Genomic DNA, 17,741 nt, shown 5'->3' with positions numbered 1-17,741 from the left:
GCATGCAAGCTGGAATGCAAACAGCAGTAGAAGAGGCTTTTTTTCTTTTTATTTGTTTTGCACCATTCCCAATCCATATGTGCATGCTTTATTTACAACGAGAAGAAGTCATTCAGGGCAAAAATGACCATCTGAAAAACCGAGCAGAGGGTGGCAAACAGAGACAAGGGCTGCGGTTTGCACAACACCAAGAGGGGGCCAGGCAAGTCGCACTTTTATTTTTCTGGGTGCAAAGAGATGATGGGAGTATCGTTCGTCTGCAGGGAGAGCAGGCTGAGCAGAGAAGGGCAATACAGGGCAGGGGTAAAGGCAACCTTAATTTAATAGTTCTGCACCCGCAAAGGAGGCAGGGCTGCTGCAGGGCTGGAGTAAATTAAGGAATTGTGCAGATTTATTTTTTTTTCTCCTTTTTTTCCAAGGTAATTTCAGCCCCAGCCACACATTTCCCCAGCGCAGCTTGGCAGCGCGCTGTGCCCGACTGCTGCTTCGTGACGCATAGACAGGGGCTGTGCAAAGGTTTGGGTCAGGTCCATCACCCTGGTAGGGATGAGGACAGCATCCTACAGCCCAACCACCTCTGCCCCGAGCAGCGAGACAGCGCCGGCCACAGAGGAAAATGATCCAAAAGAAGCGGGTCGTTTCAGTCCGGGTCCTTCGCACAGCCCGCGCCGAGGGCAGCGTGGCCCGGGGATGCTGCACTTACTGGTGCAGAGTGGAGAACTGCACGCAAGGGAGGGGAAAGCCACTGCTGGAGTGTCCTCTCCCATCGCACTCTTCAGCCCATCGTGCCCCGATCGGTTCCCATCTCGGCAGCCCCAGCCGGGGCGGACAGCAGCAGAGGATGCCCACGCTGCTTTGGGTTTGCTTTCCCCATCTGTGGTCCAAGGGTGGCTCCTGGTGGAGAGCTGGGAGCACCCAGCCAGGGCTGGGAGGTGGAAAGGAGAGCTCCTGGGCTGGGGAAGGACCACTGCGCAGCATGGCTGGGCGCGCAGAGGGGTCAGCGTGGCACGGAGACATTAGCATCGCTCAGCTGCAGGAAGCACAGCCCTGCAGAGATGCTCACTGCAAGGCAGCACTTGGGGCTGATTCCGCTGGCAGGGAAAAAAAAAAAATAGTAATTTAAAAAAAAAATGATATCAAGAATAGGAAAATAACTTGTCCAATTCGGAAGAAACAGCTCTGTGGTCCAGCTGAACTGAGAACACGCCACATGCCAGGGGACTACAGCAGCGGCTGCAAGGGAAGCCATGGGACAGCGCGAGGCGAAGGGGCTCAGGTTCCGTACGACAGCGCAGCGTGGAGCTGAGCCACAATCCACTCCAGCAGTGCGCAGTGTGCTCCTATCGACATTGCTACGCTTGAGGCTGTCCAGAGACAGCCAATGGTACCAAACCCGGCCAGCACCAGCCTGAGACTGTCGTGACTCTCTATCGAGAACAACTAAAACGCCTCCAGATGATCATTAAAGCGTTGAAGACAACGGTTCTTGTGCAGATTTGAAAATAAAAAAAAAAAAAACAAAACAGAAAAAAGAAAAAAAAAAGAAAAAAGAAAAACCCACCAAAGAAACCCCAAGTTGGAAGACCTCTAACTGTTCCAGCTAAATTCAGTATTTGCAGTATTTTAAAGCAATAACCCTTGCACGCATCAGCTAGCTGGTGGGAAGCGTCTTCTCCCTCGGCTTCCCTCCCGCGTGTGGTGCGGCACGCGGCCGGCAGCAGCAGGGTGGTCCGAGGAGCGCCCGGGTTCAGCTCGTCACCACCGCGCAGCTCGGACATGGCGAGGAGGCAGCCACCAGCCCGACCCGCAGGCGTGCTCCCGCGGCGACGGAGCACGCCAGTTCCTCGGGCCAAAGAAACCGCACGCGGCGGCTGGAAGCCAACACGAACCCACCCAAATCTCCGTTTCCCGGCGAGCGCGGAGCGGCTCCCTGTTTCTCGTTGTTGTGTTACTGGTGGATCTTCTCAGCAAAGGACGTACCGCGATATTGCTCAAACGTACCAACTCGGAACGAAAGCTGAAGCAGGACTCGCAGGGTGACATCGGTGACACAGGTGTTAGCCTAACCACGACAACACAGACACCAGGCTACGGTTACGACCCACACCAAAGCCAAACAGCTTGTTCATTATTGCAACTGAGGTATCGAGATCACGCAAGCAGAAGGGGCCGATGCTCTGCCACCGGCGCTCAGCTCCCCTCGCCAGCGGGCTGGTGGCCGCGCGTCGCGCCGGGACATGAAAGGAGCCACGAGCCGGTGGCGACGGGACGAGCCACGTGAGCGGAGGCTGGAGGAGCACAGCATCACACACACACAGAGACAGGAACGCTATCACGGCGTGCGTGAGACTAGTGAGAAAGAGGAACAGTCAGAGGGTAACTATTGCTTGGCAAAATTACACACCGGGAGAACTCAACGACCCCCCCCCCCCCAAAACCCCAAGAGAAGTGAATACAAAAGATCTGGGTTAGTTTTCAGGTGGAAGAGGGCACAGAGGATGCTCGGAGGAGGCAGAAGAGCGTTGCTGCCCTGGGACCAGAGGCGTGGAGCAAGGCATGACTGCGCTGGAAGACGGACATCAGAGATCTACGGGGGCTTGGCAGAGGACGGGCCGTCTGGGGAGGCTCGGGCAGTGGCTCCCTTCAATCGCTGGCAACGTGGTGCTCATTTTGGAGGGTGTGCCAGCGCTCAATCTTCTTGTCCTTGTTCTTCAAGCATTCATACCAGTGTTTCAAGCGCTCCCCCTTAGCCGTAATGCCGAGCTGACAGCCGCCTGGAAGAAAGGGAGAAGAGACATCCTGCTCAGAGATGATGCTGATGTTCCAGAGAACCATTTCCATGGGGAGAAAGCCCACGATTGCAGCATTTCTCTCCACCTCCTGGGTTTAAAATGTAGTGGGAACAACTAGAGCTGCTCTGCGTGCACAGCAGACCCCACAGGATGCTGGAGACGGGGCAGTGCGGTGGGTCCCAACGCTGGATCAGCCATCTGATGGCCTGATAGAAGCACCCAACCAACCTGCGTGGTCCCACCTCAGAGCTGGGGTTCCTCGCAGGGCAGGTGACCTACACATCCCTCCCGTACAGCGAGCATGATATTGGGGCATCCAAACTGCACCCCAGAGCATGGAGACTTTCAGCTCACCGATGTAGTCATTCGATTTTCCGATGTCGTAATCCCAGACGGAAATGTCCAGTGACTTCTTGGCCAGATCGCTGTGTTTTATATCATAGAAGAACTCCTGCAGAAGGAGAACACCCACGTCACACCAAGAGTCTCAGGAAAATGCACCCAGAAAACTGCAATTAAGGAATTGCAAGTGAACCCTCTGTAGAGACTGAATTCAAAATCCAACAAAAGGATATTTAAAAATACACAAATGAAGAGCGAATGCTCCTTCCCTGCGGCACCTCTCCTCCCAGGATCACAGTGTGCTGCTCAAACCCACAAGCTGAGCTCACCCCTCATGTCTGTGTGAGCACTTTGCAGGTGCCCCATCAAGGCAGCACCAGCCATGGGACCCCCCGGTGATGCTCATCCCACCCAGACCCTGGCCGGGGTGACATGGACTGGGCAGCACCGGCAGCAGGGAGGTTTCGGTGCATACGGCGCTGCCTGGCACTGACCTGGTGAGATCTCCCATGGCAAAAGTCATTCCTAAAATATTCCTGGGTGCATGGGGATGGGGGGAAAGGAGCCTGAGCGAGGACCTGAACCTCAGGGAGTTCGTCTTCCACCTCCTCCGCACAGCATCGTAATTAGCTAAGTTGATTTAATTATATATATATATTAAAAAAATCCATCCTTACCTCATTAAACTCAGGATTCAATGTTTTCTTCTTAATCTGTGTCTTGTGCTTGGCCTTTTTTCCCATGTCAGGTTTCAGCCAACTGGGGGCAACAGAAAACAGCTTAAAACTCCAGTGCAAGAGCAGCAGGAGCTTACAAGCTAAAAGAAGTGAGGTGAGGGGCTAGAAAAAAGCCACTGAAGACCATTAAGGCAAAGAAATGGGTTCGCCAGTCTCCCTTCCCCACCTTCTAAAATTACCTAAAGTAAATGTAAAATGAGTAAATTCCTCAACACACGTCCTCCCCCCAGCCCCGATTGCCAGACGAGATATGGGGAACCCGCCTGGACAAGGTCCTGTGCAGCCTGCTGTAGGTGACCCTGCTTCGGCAGGAGGGTTGGACTAGATGACCCACAGAGGTCCCTTCCAACCCCTACTATTCTGTGATTCTGTAACCACAAAGAACCTGCCTTGCGTGGAGCGCTGAGCTCAGCAGAAACCTTTCTGGGGGAGCAGCCCTCGCCCCGAGCGGCGGGGGAACGGTCGGAGAGCAGCGAGCCTGCACACACGCTCCCGACGTCCTTCCAAACCATGCTCAGCTCCCAAGTCTTTTTTTCCCCCGCCCAAGCCACGCTACAAGACATAGCTGCAGCTGTTTTACGGAACAGGAACGGGTGAACTCTGCTGGGGGGGAACCCACTGAGGCTGACGGCAGGGAGCAGCCAAAATGGTCGGGGGATGTGGAAAACGAGCAGCCGGGCTCGTCGACAGCAGGCGAGGGGAACTGCACGGCCGGTCACCGAGCCCGGCTGCTGGAAAACCCAGCCAAGAACACGCGAACGCATACAGAGATGGGGAGAAATATGAGAAAAAACAAAAAAAAGGCAGGTTAAAAATAGCCCAGTAGTATTTAATACCACGCAGAGTAGTATACTCAGCCAAGGTAGGCTCACCGAGAGAATGTGGGAAAAGTTGCGGGCTCGGGCTTCGCAGCCGGGCTGCAGACCCAGAATTAAATTGTAGAGTTGGTTTTAATTAGATCTGTGTTGGAAGTTGATTTAAAAACGGAAAGCCGTCATCTTCTGCTTGTGGGAATGGAAAATATAAAAACATGAGAGAAAGACTCTGAAGGAATACTCGGCTCCACTCAGCTACACAAAGATGTGCAAAATGTTCAACACAAGAGTTATCGAATGAGTTTTACGGAGAACAGAGATTTTTTTTCTGAAGGCAAAGAGAAAACAGCAATGAAAACCACAACCGGGAGGGTCCTCTCCGTGTCCCGGTTTATGAGGTTCGAGTTAAAATGATCTTATTGCCCCATGTTCACAGGAGCCACCCAACAAGCGCCGCTTCCCCATCGCCTGCCTCCGCCGCCGAGAGCGCTGACGGGTGTGCTGCTGCTCACAGGATCCCAGCATGGCAGGGGTTGGAAGGGCCCTCTGTGGGTCACCCAGCCCAACCCCCTGCCCAAGCAGGGTCACCCAGAGCAGGCTGCACAGGACCTTGTCCAGGCGGGGCTGGAATATCTCCAGAGAAGGAGACTCCACAGCCTCCCTGGGCAGCCTGGGCCAGGGCTCCGTCACCCTCAGAGGGAAGAAGTTCTTCCTCATCTTCAGCTGGAGCTTCCTCGGCTTCAGTTTGTGCCCGTTGCCCCTTGTCCTGTCGCTGGGCATCACTGGAAAGAGTTTGGCCCCGTCCTCCTGACCCCCACCCTGCAGATATTTAGAGGCATTTCTAAGGTCCCCTCTCAGCCTTCTCTTCTCCAGGCTGAACAAGCCCAGCTCCCTCAGCCTCTCCTCATAGGAGAGATGGTCCCGTCCCCTCCTCATCCTCGTAGCCCTGCGCTGGACTCTCTCCAGTAGCTCCTCATCTTTCTTGAACTGGGGAGCCCAGCACTGGACACAGCACTGCAGATGGGGCCTCACTAGGGGAGAGTAGAGGGGGAGGAGCAGACCTGCTCCACATCGCAGCAAGGTATCGCCGGCACCAACCGCAGCAAACACCGCTGTCTGCGTTAATTAAGTTGATTTGTTCACAGCGGAGACGTGGCATGCGACAGGCATGGCAGGGCGGTCCCTGGACTCCCAGCTACAATCACCACATGGGCTTACAGGGCAGAAAGTGGGACATGTGCTCCTCGCCACGCATGGAGGGACATCAAGCCACCCCTGCCCTGCAGGCATGGGTGGTCAGAGCTGGGGAGAAGAACCTCTTGTCCTCCAGCTCTGCAGCGACAGGGCAGCTGTTGGGTCTGTGCGTCTGGGAACCTATGGACAAGTGGATGGGCCCAAGGGCTGAGAGTCTCACCTGGCTTCAGCCATGGCAGTGGCATGACCACCTTGCACAGGCATCACTGGTGGGCAGCCCACTCCTGCATGAGGTCTCAAGGCGTTGGGAAATGTTCTCCTCTCTCCAGTGGTTTTGGAAAGAGCTCTCGCAGCATCTGCTACTGCCCAAGGACAGCGGGTGGCTCCACGACCACGCGTTACCGCAGTACGCCCGCCCCAGCTCCCACTTACAGCTTAACGAAAGGGTCCGAGTATCCGTTGGCATCCATGGCTGCTAAATGCACGCAGCGTACGATGCCGACAATCAAGCCGCCCTGCTGGGTGCTGTACATGAGGGACACGAGGATCTTCCCACGTTCCTCCACATCCCCACCACGATCTACCTGCAAGGGGAAGTGACCAGAGATGGAGACACGGGGGCTGAGTGAGGAAGACGCCCAACTGCAGAGCAGATAAGATGGATACGAGGTTCCCCTGTATCCCCATGAGAAGGTAAAAAAATGGGTCTTGCATATGAGAGATGATGGGCGATATGTGCACGGAGCACATCATCCTACAAAGACTCTTACCTCCTCTTCGTACAGTGCCATCCCACGGGATGAGCCGGTCGTTCCAGCACGCTTCATCTTGGATAGGTAGGGAAAAAAAAAAAAAAAGAGACTGCCATGAGCGACTGCAGCTGGGAGAAGAACCCTCCTACAGCAAAAACACCCCCAGGAGCCCAGCCCAGCTTTTCTGCTGGCCTTGGGAGTAGAAAGGGGCTCAGGTATGTTCATCTGCTCCATCAGCCTCAGCAGACTCAGCACCTCTCCCACAGCACTGGGGAGCAGAGCTCAAGGATGGAGCAACCTGCCCTCTCCTCCACAGTGACACACATCAGCATAGGCTGGAAAAGCCAGCAGATCTGCAGCCACCAGGGAGGTCCCTGGAGTCACTTCCCCTGGATTCCCACCACGCTCTTATCTCTTGGCCTTGATGTGTCACATCAGCCCAGACACTGGTGGGAATCCAACTCCTGAAGAAGCCAGTGAAGTCAGGCACTCACAGCTCTTGGCCGGTTCCAGCTCCAAGCTCACCACCAGCTCCCTCACACGGCATTTGTTAGCAACATCAACGTTAACGGTAGCAGAAGGAAATGTCACAGAAACTCACTGGTATTACTCTCTCCAAGCAGATGTTGAAGTTCTTTTTCTGATTGGCTTTGAGTTTTTTCAAGGAAACTCTAGTTTCTCCAATAAACTCATTGTGGCCAAATTTGTCTTCATCACACACGGAGATCCTGAAGGGAACAGGGAAGGTGAACATCAACCAGGCTGGAGCAGTACCTGACCCCAGAGCAGAAAAACACTCCTGCAAGCACACTGCTTGGGGGTGGGCAAAGCAAAGCACCACCCAAAGCCTCCAACCATCTGGCTCTCCTCCGACCAGAAGCAGTCAGAAGAACAAAATTCTGCTTTGCCAGAAAAATCAACGTTTGTAATCTGCGTTTTGCGACGGGGCAAGAAATCAAGAGGTGGAAATTTCCTGTAGGAAGGAAATGCTAAAAATTTTGAGAGACCTAAACATTTTGCTGGGACGCTGTCAAGTCACGCACAGGCACGCAATACGCAACTCTCTACGCTGATAATAATATTAGTATTGCCAATAATTTAATATTAAATGACAGGGTCAAAATACCTTTCTTTCTCTTTTTAAAAAGGACGACGAAAACCAGCATGTTCCTGTGGAGCACGTTGATTTTGACCAAAACCTCTGCATTTCCAGGTGCTCTACCAACACCTGCACCCCGCCGCAGATGCAGTCCCGAGGAAGGCTGGTGCACGATACCCAATACAAGGAGACCCGCGGTCCCCATCCCACCGCACCACGGGACACCCCAGCTGCTCTGCTTGCCTGAGGGTTTTCCTTTGCATGTCCTCATCCGTGATGCCATGGTACACCAGGGTCTCATTCCACACGGGGTTACGGGTGTTGCGCAGAGTCTTCGTCCTCAGCTTATTTGACTACAGCATCAAAACAAAACACGGCGTCATCACACCCCCGAACTCCTCCCCACCTAAGTTGAAGCTCCTGGCAGACAAGTGCAAATGAGATGCTCCATCACCCCCAGCTCACAAGACATGGCTTGACTGGGGCATGGAGAGTCTGCAGGACCTCACCGCTGCCTGCTGAGGCTGTCGCGCCAGCGAGCCATCAGCTCCGGGTGAGCATCATCGACCTGACAAGGTGGACCTTTACGCAAGCACCGGGGACTCTGTCTCCTGCAGCGGCCAGGGCAGCCTTCACCGCCCGGCTGCTTTCACTGTCTGGGGTCTACTCCCTCAAGGACTCTTGTACAAGAGGTGGCACAGGGCGGGCTGTGCAGGGATTAGGTAACGGTTCTTGTGGTCTGAAGGAGATGAGAGCTTGGGAAATGAGGAGCTCTGTCACTTGTTCACGTGTCTTTCACAAACACATGTGCAAAATAAAAAAATTCAAAGCAACATCAGCAACAGAAATCAAAGCAACTCCCGAGATCACACCACCTTGGTTTACTCTGCACCAGACCACAAAGTCCCTGTGCATAAAATAAGCCTGTAAATATCAATCCAACGGTTTTATTATCAGTTTTCCCCCACGTTTTAGTTCCTCTGAGCAAAAGTCTGCTGCAGGAGAGAGCTTTGCAGCCCCCAAGCAAGGAGCCAGCACCCCTTGGGCGTCGGGCCAGCGGTGGTCATGCCTTCCTCCAAGGTTTCTCCACCGAGATCAGCTGAGCTGAGCTGGGGAGTGAGATTTCCAGAGCTTTCTTGGATGGGGGAGTTTACTCAATGGTTCTTTCTTCACAGCTCTGATGAGAACACACTGCAGCTTCAAAGCCAACGGGTGTCTCAAACTCCGGTGATAATTAGATTTTGCATCAGGTGTTTTGTGATGCATTAACGGCGTCACCTCCTCTGGAGCTCCCCTCCACCCCCAAACAGATCCCTGTCTGCAGGATGAGCTGTTCCTCGGCTACGGGAGAGCATCTGCAAGCATCATCACTTTTCAGAGATACCTCCCGGGTAAAATAGCAGCAGAGAGCGACTGCGTGCAGAAAGCAGGGGGAGGAAGGCTGACACAAGGAAGGGACCTCAGGGGGCTTCGAGAAACCTCTGCTCCACCCCCAGCCCCAAACGTACCCAAATTGGGCAAAGCCTCACCTTGCTGGCTCCGGGCAAGAGATGCAGTTTGACGTAGGGATCCGCCAGGCCATTCGAGTCCATTGGTTTTAAGCCCTAAAAGATAATAAAGAAAACACAGTGCATAAATCCTCCTTAAGCAGAGCCAGGGAAGAGAAGAAGCTACCCATGAAGCAACTCAGTAAAGAGAAAACGTGTTCAGCAAGCCAAGAGCCTCACGCTCTGCCTTGAGTGGGCGTGGGTGCCACGATGGGCTGAAAAATCAGACCCACGTGAGGAAAAGCCCCACAGATCTCCCAGACCCATGCGAGGAAAAGCCCCACAGACCTCCCAGACCCACGTGAGGAGCAGCACGGCTGGGCTGGGTCTCCTGGAGGAGCAGCCTCTGCCAGCGGCCACGCCGCTTCCATCCCATCGCACCGGGGGAGCTGGGAGCCAGGCAGACTGAAACCAGTAAAAGAAGGGGAAAAAGAGGGGACCACTCACTTTGGCCTTGATGAGGGTGCAGTGCAGGGAGCTGTTGTCCTGGTCGTAGAGCAGGCTGAACTCCAGCGCTCCCAGCGTAGCTGACAGCGAGACAGAGGAGGAGGAGGAGTTGGAAATAGGATCTCATTAAAACCTCAGCCAATAACTGTGTTTAATCAGCCCTGGTTAGTAATAATTAGAAAGATTTGTTGTTCAAATGTAAAAGCCATTTAATCCATGTAAGACTGCAACGGCATGGGCCAAACTGCCTGGCAGAAACCCAGCCAGATTCATGAGCTCTGGTCATCAAAGCTTTGCAAAGATGGAACTGCCCAGGGCGAGTAGTTTGGGGCTTTTGAGCCAACTTTAATATTTGCCAGGCAAAGGAGGACACGACCCTGCAAACCCTTCTCAGGGCCATGCCAGCCCAGGACTACCCTGGGAAGATGTTCCAGCGCCGGTGGCCAGCATCTCCTCCCAAGGCTTGGGGCTCGGCGTTTGGCCCCCGTTATGACTCGTTGGAACCCAGCTCACACTTGTCTTCACGTGCTCACCAGGAAAAATGTCATAAGGGTGAAGAGTTAGCACCGAACCTCAGCTGGGTCCATCTACTCCTATCTGAGCATGATTTCTGCAGCCACTCCTGGCCAGGAGCAGCTCTTCCCATCCTGGGTGGGAACAGACGCTTGCCCTCATGCAGCAAATTCCCTTTTAGGGAAGCAAATGACTCAACATTGAGCTATCATGGCGTAAAGGTACTGAAGCCACCGAGCCTTTCCAACAGATCGGTCCGGTGGTGTTTGTTGCAGTGAAGGATGCTCTGATGGAAAGAGGCAGCCACCTTCAGGACTTGAATTTGGGAACGGGAAGCTCGTGTGAGTACAGAGCCTAAACCATCACACGTCAGAGCTCGGTAATTTGGTCCCAAACCGACCGAAGATCCCATGAGCTGTGCTGAGCTGACTGAGCACGGACAGCCTGCGAGACCCTCCGCTCCCTCCCCTCCAGCCGGGCACCCCGGGTACGTACTGCCTTCATCAGAGTCGTAGCTGTTGGCGTCCTCCTCCTCCTCCTCCTGGGGTGGCTGCCGCAGCGGAGCAGCAGGCACCGGTGGGATGGCGGGGGGCTGTGGGAAGGCAGGGGGCTGCGGGAAGGTGGGGGGCTGCCGGGCTGGCCTCTCTTCTCTGGCGGGGGGCACGGTGTAGCCCCCTCCTCGCTCCTCCCTGGCAGCGGCGCGGGCCGGCTCTGGGGGTCCCAGCGGTGGGCTCGCTGCGGGAGGGACCCCATTAGCCCCCGGCACGCTCTGCCTCCCAGCCCCTCGCAGGCAGCCAAATTTTACCTTGTCTCTCCGGGAAGCGGCTGGCTGCCCCGGGACCTGCTCTTCCCGCTGCCGGCGGCGCTGGGGACAGACGCAGCATTACCAGGGCGTTCGCCCGGGTGATGCTCTCCAGCCCTCTCCCACCCCAGCACTGCCCTGAGCATGGGGGGTCTGTGCCCACGGCAGGGTGCTGGGGCGTCCCCCCTAGGGACCGAGCATCCTGGCCACATCCCCATCGCATCCTACCTGCGGGTGCTGCTGGGCCAGGACCGGGAGCGGGGCTGGCAGCGGCTGGCGGGGGCGGCCGCGGGGCTTGCAGGGAGTTGGTCCTCTTCACGCCTGCAAGGACAGGGGACAATCAGCAACGGTGTTTCGGGCCTCGGGGGCTTTGCCTGTGTTGGAGGGGGTTATTGGCCAGGGAAGGGCAGCTGGACGCTGAGAGGTTTGGCCAATGGATGGAGGTGGCTGAGATAACGGCTCAGTTTTGGGGCCAGCGCTGCGGGGAGCGGGTGCAGCCCAGGCCGGAGCAGGGAGCGTTGATGCCCCTTCGCAAGGAGATCACAGAATCACAGACTGGTAGGGGTTGGCAGGGCCCTCTATGGGTCACCCAGCCCAACCCCCTGCCCAAGCAGGGTCACCCAGAGCAGGCTGCACAGCACCGCATCCAGGCGGGGCTGGAATATCTCCAGAGAAGGAGACTCCACAGCCTCCCTGGGCAGCCTGGGCCAGGGCTCCGGCACCCTCAGAGGGAAGAAGTTCTTCCTCATGTTCAGCTGGAGCTTCCTCTGCTTCAGTTTGTGCCCGTTGCCCCTTGTCCTGTCGCTGGGCACCACTGGAAAGAGTCTGGCCCCGTCCTCCTGACCCCCACCCTGCAGATATTTAGAGGCATTTCTAAGGTCCCCTCTCAGCCTTCTCCTCTCCAGGCTGAACAAGCCCAGCTCCCTCAGCCTCTCCTCGTAGGAGAGATGCTCCAGGCCCCTCACCATCCTTGTAGCCCTGCGCTGGACTGTCTCCAGTAGCTCCTCATCTTTCTGAGATGAGGGATCCCGCCTCTCCTTCCCGCACGCAGGGGAAGGGACAGGGATCCCCCTCTCCATGCCTCCCCCCGACCCCACCAACACCCCGGACCTCCCCATCAGCAAACAGCAGGCAAGCGGCGTGGGAAGCAGGTGTGGGCGCTCTGCACCGTGAAACCCCTCAGCATCACTCGGTGCCGCACGTCGAGCGGAGACAACCCTCGTTCGGCTGCCGGCTTCGTGTCCCCCGTGTCCCCAGCCCTCTCCCTCCAAGCACGCCCAAGCGCAGCTCTCACCGGGGCTCCTGCTGACCCCGCTCTCGGCAGCGTAGTCGCGGCTGTCGGCGTCCCCGCCGGCGTGCTCGCTGCCGCACGGGCCCGGCCTGCCCTCGGCCGGCTTGCGGCCGGGCACCCCGTAGCTCCCTCGGGCAGCTGCCGTCACGTCACTGCCTGCGGGGAGAGCGATGATGGCAGCCGTGAGGCTCGCACCCGGCTCCCCGTCCGTCCCCAGAGCCAGCTCTGAGCGGAGCCGTGTGGGTGCTGCCCAGCCCGGGTGTCGGCAGGAGGAGGATGAGGATGGGTACGGCTGCTGCGGCATCACCCCCAGAGCACTGGGGACCACCGGCTGGCCGGCACCGTCGAACCCGCGCACGGTGGGTTGGGAAAGCCCAGAGGACACCCCAAAGGACATGGGAAAACAAGACCAGAGGCATCTGCCAGCCGCTCCTCAGCACCAGCCAAGCCCCTGATGCCATCACAGCTCCACAGTCCCCAGGACAGGGGGATCATATTTTCTTTTTGCTGATCATCTTCCATTTATTAGCGAGACAGCGGTGACAGCTGCCTTTGCCTCTCGCTTCCATCCACCCAGCCGCAGCCGTCCCAGCGGATAAATCCCAGCCGCGTGCCCCGCGGTGCCCAGACCCGATGACAAATCGCGACCCACGGATGCGACGGCAGAGGTCTCGGCGCTCACCTGGCTCGTGCCGGAGACGCCAGGTATAAATCTTTGCTGTGACACAAATGGGATGTTTACCCTTGGCTGGGCTCTCAGGGTCGCCGGGCACAAGGAGAAAGCGGAACGCAACAGCTTGCAGGTGGGGGAGAGGAGGGGGGGGTAAAAACACTGCGATGCCGAAGAGGAGGGAGGAAGGGGGAACGAGCATCCGCAACCAGGAGCCCCACGGTGCGGAAACAGCGATGCAATAAATAATTTTCCGGGACAGCTTTAGGAAAATCACGGGCACGTCACGAGCATGCTGATCGCCAGGAGGGAGCGGCGGAGCCTGGCAAACCCCCTCCGACTCGCGGGCGAGCAGGAGGCTTAATAGCAGCAGCCTGTTGTTGGGCCGGGAAGCAGAACGACACCAGCTACCGTCGCGATTAAATAGTCTTAATTAAGTGGTTTCCCCAACTGCTGCCGCGTGGGAAGGTGAAGAGCATTGCCTGGCACTACTGGGCTGGGCACAGCCTTGCCCAGGCTCAGTTGGAGAACCCCCCAGCACTGTGGGTGGTAGCACAGGCGGTGGTGGGGACCGGGAGACCCCTCATGGGTACCCCAGCCATGGGTACCCCAGCCCAGGGCTCACCCCAAACCCCCACGGTGAGCCGTGCTGCCGGGTGGAGGGTGCACGGCTCGGCAGAAGGCTGTGCCACCCACCCTGCCCACAGCGATGCCCGCAGCGATGCCCACCACGAGCACCCACAACTGGGAAATCCAACACGGCTCCGGGCACCCGCCGTCCCATCCTCCTGCGCACCGACCTGCCTTATCGCTGCCACAACAGACCCTGGGCTAAAGGAAGGGTGGGATGGAGGGGACCGCCCCGGGGGGGGTTTGTGTCCTCAGCCCCTCGCTGCCTTCCTCCACACAGCCAAGGAATGGGAGAGGAAGAGGAGGGTTTGCGGCCACCGGGCTGCTCCCAGCCTGATCGTCGCCCAGCCAGGAGCAGCCGGTGCTGGAGGGGGGATCAGGTAATCTCATCCCTCCGCACTCCAATGCCAAACTGTGAAAACGGGGGTTATTATTCCACAGAATCACAGAATGGTAGGGGTTGGAAGGGACCTCTGTGGGTCACCCAGTCCAACCCTCCTGCCGAAGCAGGGTCACCCAGAGCAGGCTGCACAGGACCTTGTCCAGGTGGGTCTTGAATATCTTCCAAATCAACTCCCAGCGGCACAGCCGATCCGGGAGCAGCTCCAGCCCCGGCTCCTGCCAGTGCCAGCAGCAGCATCCAGTGGACGTGAGTCCAGAGCAGCACTGGGCACGCGGGAGGTTAGAGACTGGTGAGCCCCGGCGAGGAGCACGGCTTCACCCCCGTAAGCAGGAGGCACCGACTGCTGCCGCTGAATGCAGCCCCTTCGGCTGGCATCGCTATTAAACACGACGACGCAGGCAGAGCCTCGGAGGGGGGCAAGGTGTAACCGCAACAAAAATAAAGACCGCTGCATCCTCACCTTGCGCTGGTCCCCGTGCGGGGCACCAGCACCAAGAGCTTCGCTGGGGGAAAGCCAACACGGCCAAAGCAGAGAGCAGAGCAGCTCGGCTGCTCCATCCCTCACCAGCATGCGTGAGCCCCCCACGAACCTCCTAAAGCTTCCACAGAGAGTTTTCTAAAGCCTGCCGTTAAATAACCAGAAGAAATACCCGTCAATCAGCATCAGGAAACGACACCTATGGAGGCAATTCTGCTCGGCGCTCTAAATTGCAGCGTTTCAACCCAGGCGTGTGCGGTAGGCGGGGAAGCCCCAGAATAACTCGGTCCCGGCGCGGTGGGTGGCAGCAGCAAGGAGAGGTCCTGCTGCGGCAGCCTCCCGTGGGAAAACACCCGGGGAAAAGGGAGGGAGGGAGAGAGGGGGGCTCAGCACGGGCAGCGCCGAGGCAGCGGCACAGGGGAAGGTGTGAAGGCCGGTGCTTACCGTCAGAGTCCTGCTCGGCCGGGGCGTCCGCCTGGCCTTGGGGGCACAAACAGAGCAAGAAACGGTGAAGCTGCAGCCCACCCACCCCGCCAACGCCAGCCCGGGCTGTGCTGCCAGCTCCTTCCCCAGGTTTCCATTTTCCTTCTTTTTTCTAGGCTTCTGCGTCACCGTGGTCATACCCAGGCACTGCCCGAACTCCCCCCGGCCGGGCGCCCCAGATCCCCATCCTTGATGGATGCATCAAGGATGTCGCTGCAAACCTGGCCACCCTCGCTGGCACAGCCCGGGGAAAGCCTCGGCAGGCGGGGAGGGCAGGGGGGCACTTTCTGCCTGCTTTCGGAAACAGGCGGCGGCGACACGACCGCTGCCGACGCTTTTTGCCGGGGCTCGCCCTGGTGAACGATGGGGAGGAGACCCAACACCTCGCTGCCCCTTGCGCCGAGGGTGGGGGTCAGCCCCCCCGCTGTCACCTACCTCGGGTGGGTGCACGGGACGGGAGTTTTGGCTCCTGGGTGGGTGGCTCCGAGGGGCTGGGCTCACTCGGGGCTTGGGGTGCCTTGGTCTTGCTGACGGGCATCGGCTGGGGCAGCACTTGCTTGGGCAAACCCTTGAAGAACCAGGCGCCGGAGCGCTTCCACACCTGGGGGTGCAGGCAGCAGGGTGGCACCCAGGTCCCGGGGGGATGCTGGGTGCAGCAGCCTTCGTCCTCCCGCATCGCCAGCGTCTGCCTCCGGCAGGCAACACCGAGGACCTGCACCCCTGGCCCTGCAGCAACCTCTGCTAATTAATTAACTGCCATTGGCGGTGGCAGGGAGCCGATCTCTGGCCATGCCAACCTCTTCAACCCCAAGAGTTTGTTTTTGAGAAGAGGAAGAGAGAGGAAGAGAGAGGAAGAGAGAGGAAGAGAGAGGAAGAGAGAGGAAGAGAGAGGAAGAGAGAGGAAGAGAGAGGAAGAGAGAGGAAGAGAGAGGAAGAGAGAGGAAGAGAGAGGAAGAGAGAGGAAGAGAGAGGAAGAGAGAGGAAGAGAGAGGAAGAGAGAGGAAGAGAGAGGAAGAGAGAGGAAGAGAGAGGAAGAGAGAGGAAGAGAGAGGAAGAGAGAGGAAGAGAGAGGAAGAGAGAGGAAGAGAGAGGAAGAGAGAGGAAGAGAGAGGAAGAGAGAGGAAGAGAGAGGAAGAGAGAGGAAGAGAGAGGAGGGTGAAACTAAGGGCAGGGACCGCATCCCTGCTGTGGCACGAGGAGCAGCCTGGGCAGGGGGAGCACCCGGGCCACCCCGCTCACCTCCCGCTGCTCACTGCAGATCTTGCAGAGCCAGATGGCGTGGGGCCGGCTGTTGGTGGTCTCCACCCCGCACTTGGTGCAGACGTTCTGCAGAGAAAGCAAAGGGCCGGGGGGCAGCGGGGACACCACGGCCACCGGAAGGTCCCTCCACACTGGCACCACCCCTCAGGAGTATGAGGTTAATTAGAGATGGTTCATAAGAGCTCTCCTGGCACAAACATCGGCCATGTCCCCTTGTGCCACGTGTGGAGGGATGCTGGGCAATCGGAACATGGGCTGAAAGAATGAGGTGGCCATTTCTGTACCAGGGGGGCTGTGTGGGTACCGGGTCACACAGAGATGCCTCACCTTCTTGCAGTCCTCGCAGACGACACAGGCGGACCCCCGCGGCCCCAGCTGCTCCCCGCAGAGGATGCAGCGGTTGACGCCGTCCCCCAGCACGCTCCGGCGCATGTCCTCCAGCCGGGTCATGAGGCGCCTGGCAGAAAGGGGACAGGGCAGTCAGAGAAAGCACCGCACGGCCAGGACACGGGGTCCTGCTCCCAAGGGGCAGCTCCTGCCTTTGGTCCAGCTGCTCCTTCTCCCGGTGAGGTTTCCAGCAGAGCCTCTCCTCTTCCAGCTATGGGAATGCAACCATGTCCCCTCTACTCTGCCCTGGGGAGGCTCCATCTGCAGTGCTGTGTCCAGTGCTGGGCTCCCCAGTTCAAGAAAGATGAGGAGCTACTGGAGAGAGTCCAGCGCAGGGCTACGAGGATGAGGAGGGACTGGAGCATCTCTCCTATGAGGAGAGGCTGAGGGAGCTGGGCTTGTTCAGCCTGGAGAAGAGAAGGCTGAGAGGGGACCTTAGAAATGCCTCTAAATATCTGCAGGGTGGGGGTCAGGAGGACGGGGCCAGACTCTTTCCAGTGGTGCCCAGCGACAGGACAAGGGGCAACGGGCACAAACTGAAGCAGAGGAAGCGCCATCTGAACATGAGGAAGAACTTCTTCCCTCTGAGGGTGACGGAGCCCTGGCCCAGGCTGCCCAGGGAGGCTGTGGAGTCTCCTTCTCTGGAGATATTCCAGCCCCGCCTGGACAAGGTCCTCTACAGCCTGCTGTAGGTGACCCTGCTTCGGCAGGGGGTTGGGCTGGGTGACCCACAGAGGTCCCTGCCAACCCCCACCATGCTGGGATTCTGTGAAAAGACACATCCCAGGGGACACACTGGAGTACTATACTCCCCTACAGCTTTACTACTATACTGCACAACTATTAACTTCCACTGACACTGCCAGAGAGCGGACACTGGCTCCAGCTCCTGCGTAAAAACTCATCCAAGTCAGCACCTTCGCACAAGTCCCCATCCCTGGAGGTCTTCCAAAAGCATGCAGATACGGGACTCCAGGACATGGTCTAGCAGGCATGGTGGTGTTGGGGTGATGGTTGGACTTCATGGTCTTAGAGGTCTTTTCCAACATTAATGATTCCACAAAAGCAGTTTGGCATCAGTGAAGCAGCTTCTTTCCCC

At 57.7% G+C, this 17,741-nt stretch overlaps 1 protein-coding gene across 5 annotated transcripts in view; it reads right to left on the bottom strand.

The window, feature by feature from the left end:
* Positions 1 to 1,500: 1,500 nt before the first annotated feature.
* Positions 1,501 to 17,741, bottom strand: part of RPH3A (rabphilin 3A) — a 36,485-nt gene continuing 20,244 nt past the window's right edge. For 4 of the 5 annotated variants that reach the window (XM_075434743.1, XM_075434740.1, XM_075434742.1 and 1 more), the window contains exons 5-21: positions 16,583 to 16,712; positions 16,235 to 16,321; positions 15,431 to 15,596; positions 14,957 to 14,992; positions 12,335 to 12,487; positions 11,269 to 11,361; positions 11,044 to 11,103; positions 10,734 to 10,973; positions 9,726 to 9,805; positions 9,261 to 9,335; positions 7,975 to 8,084; positions 7,234 to 7,360; positions 6,651 to 6,707; positions 6,313 to 6,464; positions 3,812 to 3,893; positions 3,147 to 3,243; positions 1,501 to 2,774 (exon numbers count right to left, since the gene is read on the bottom strand). In XM_075434743.1, the coding sequence (XP_075290858.1) occupies positions 2,644 to 2,774; positions 3,147 to 3,243; positions 3,812 to 3,893; positions 6,313 to 6,464; positions 6,651 to 6,707; positions 7,234 to 7,360; positions 7,975 to 8,084; positions 9,261 to 9,335; positions 9,726 to 9,805; positions 10,734 to 10,973; positions 11,044 to 11,103; positions 11,269 to 11,361; positions 12,335 to 12,487; positions 14,957 to 14,992; positions 15,431 to 15,596; positions 16,235 to 16,321; positions 16,583 to 16,712 (1,876 nt within the window). In that variant the 3' untranslated portion in view covers positions 1,501 to 2,643. The remainder of the gene's footprint in view (positions 2,775 to 3,146; positions 3,244 to 3,811; positions 3,894 to 6,312; positions 6,465 to 6,650; positions 6,708 to 7,233; positions 7,361 to 7,974; positions 8,085 to 9,260; positions 9,336 to 9,725; positions 9,806 to 10,733; positions 10,974 to 11,043; positions 11,104 to 11,268; positions 11,362 to 12,334; positions 12,488 to 14,956; positions 14,993 to 15,430; positions 15,597 to 16,234; positions 16,322 to 16,582; positions 16,713 to 17,741) is intronic. The other variant, XM_075434744.1, reaches the window with a different exon arrangement.

This window comes from Opisthocomus hoazin, chromosome 13 (assembly GCF_030867145.1).
Source record: "Opisthocomus hoazin isolate bOpiHoa1 chromosome 13, bOpiHoa1.hap1, whole genome shotgun sequence".
NCBI lineage: Eukaryota > Metazoa > Chordata > Aves > Opisthocomiformes > Opisthocomidae > Opisthocomus > Opisthocomus hoazin.
Note: the sequence above shows the minus strand (reverse complement) of the source record. Positions and strands in the feature narration are given on the sequence as shown.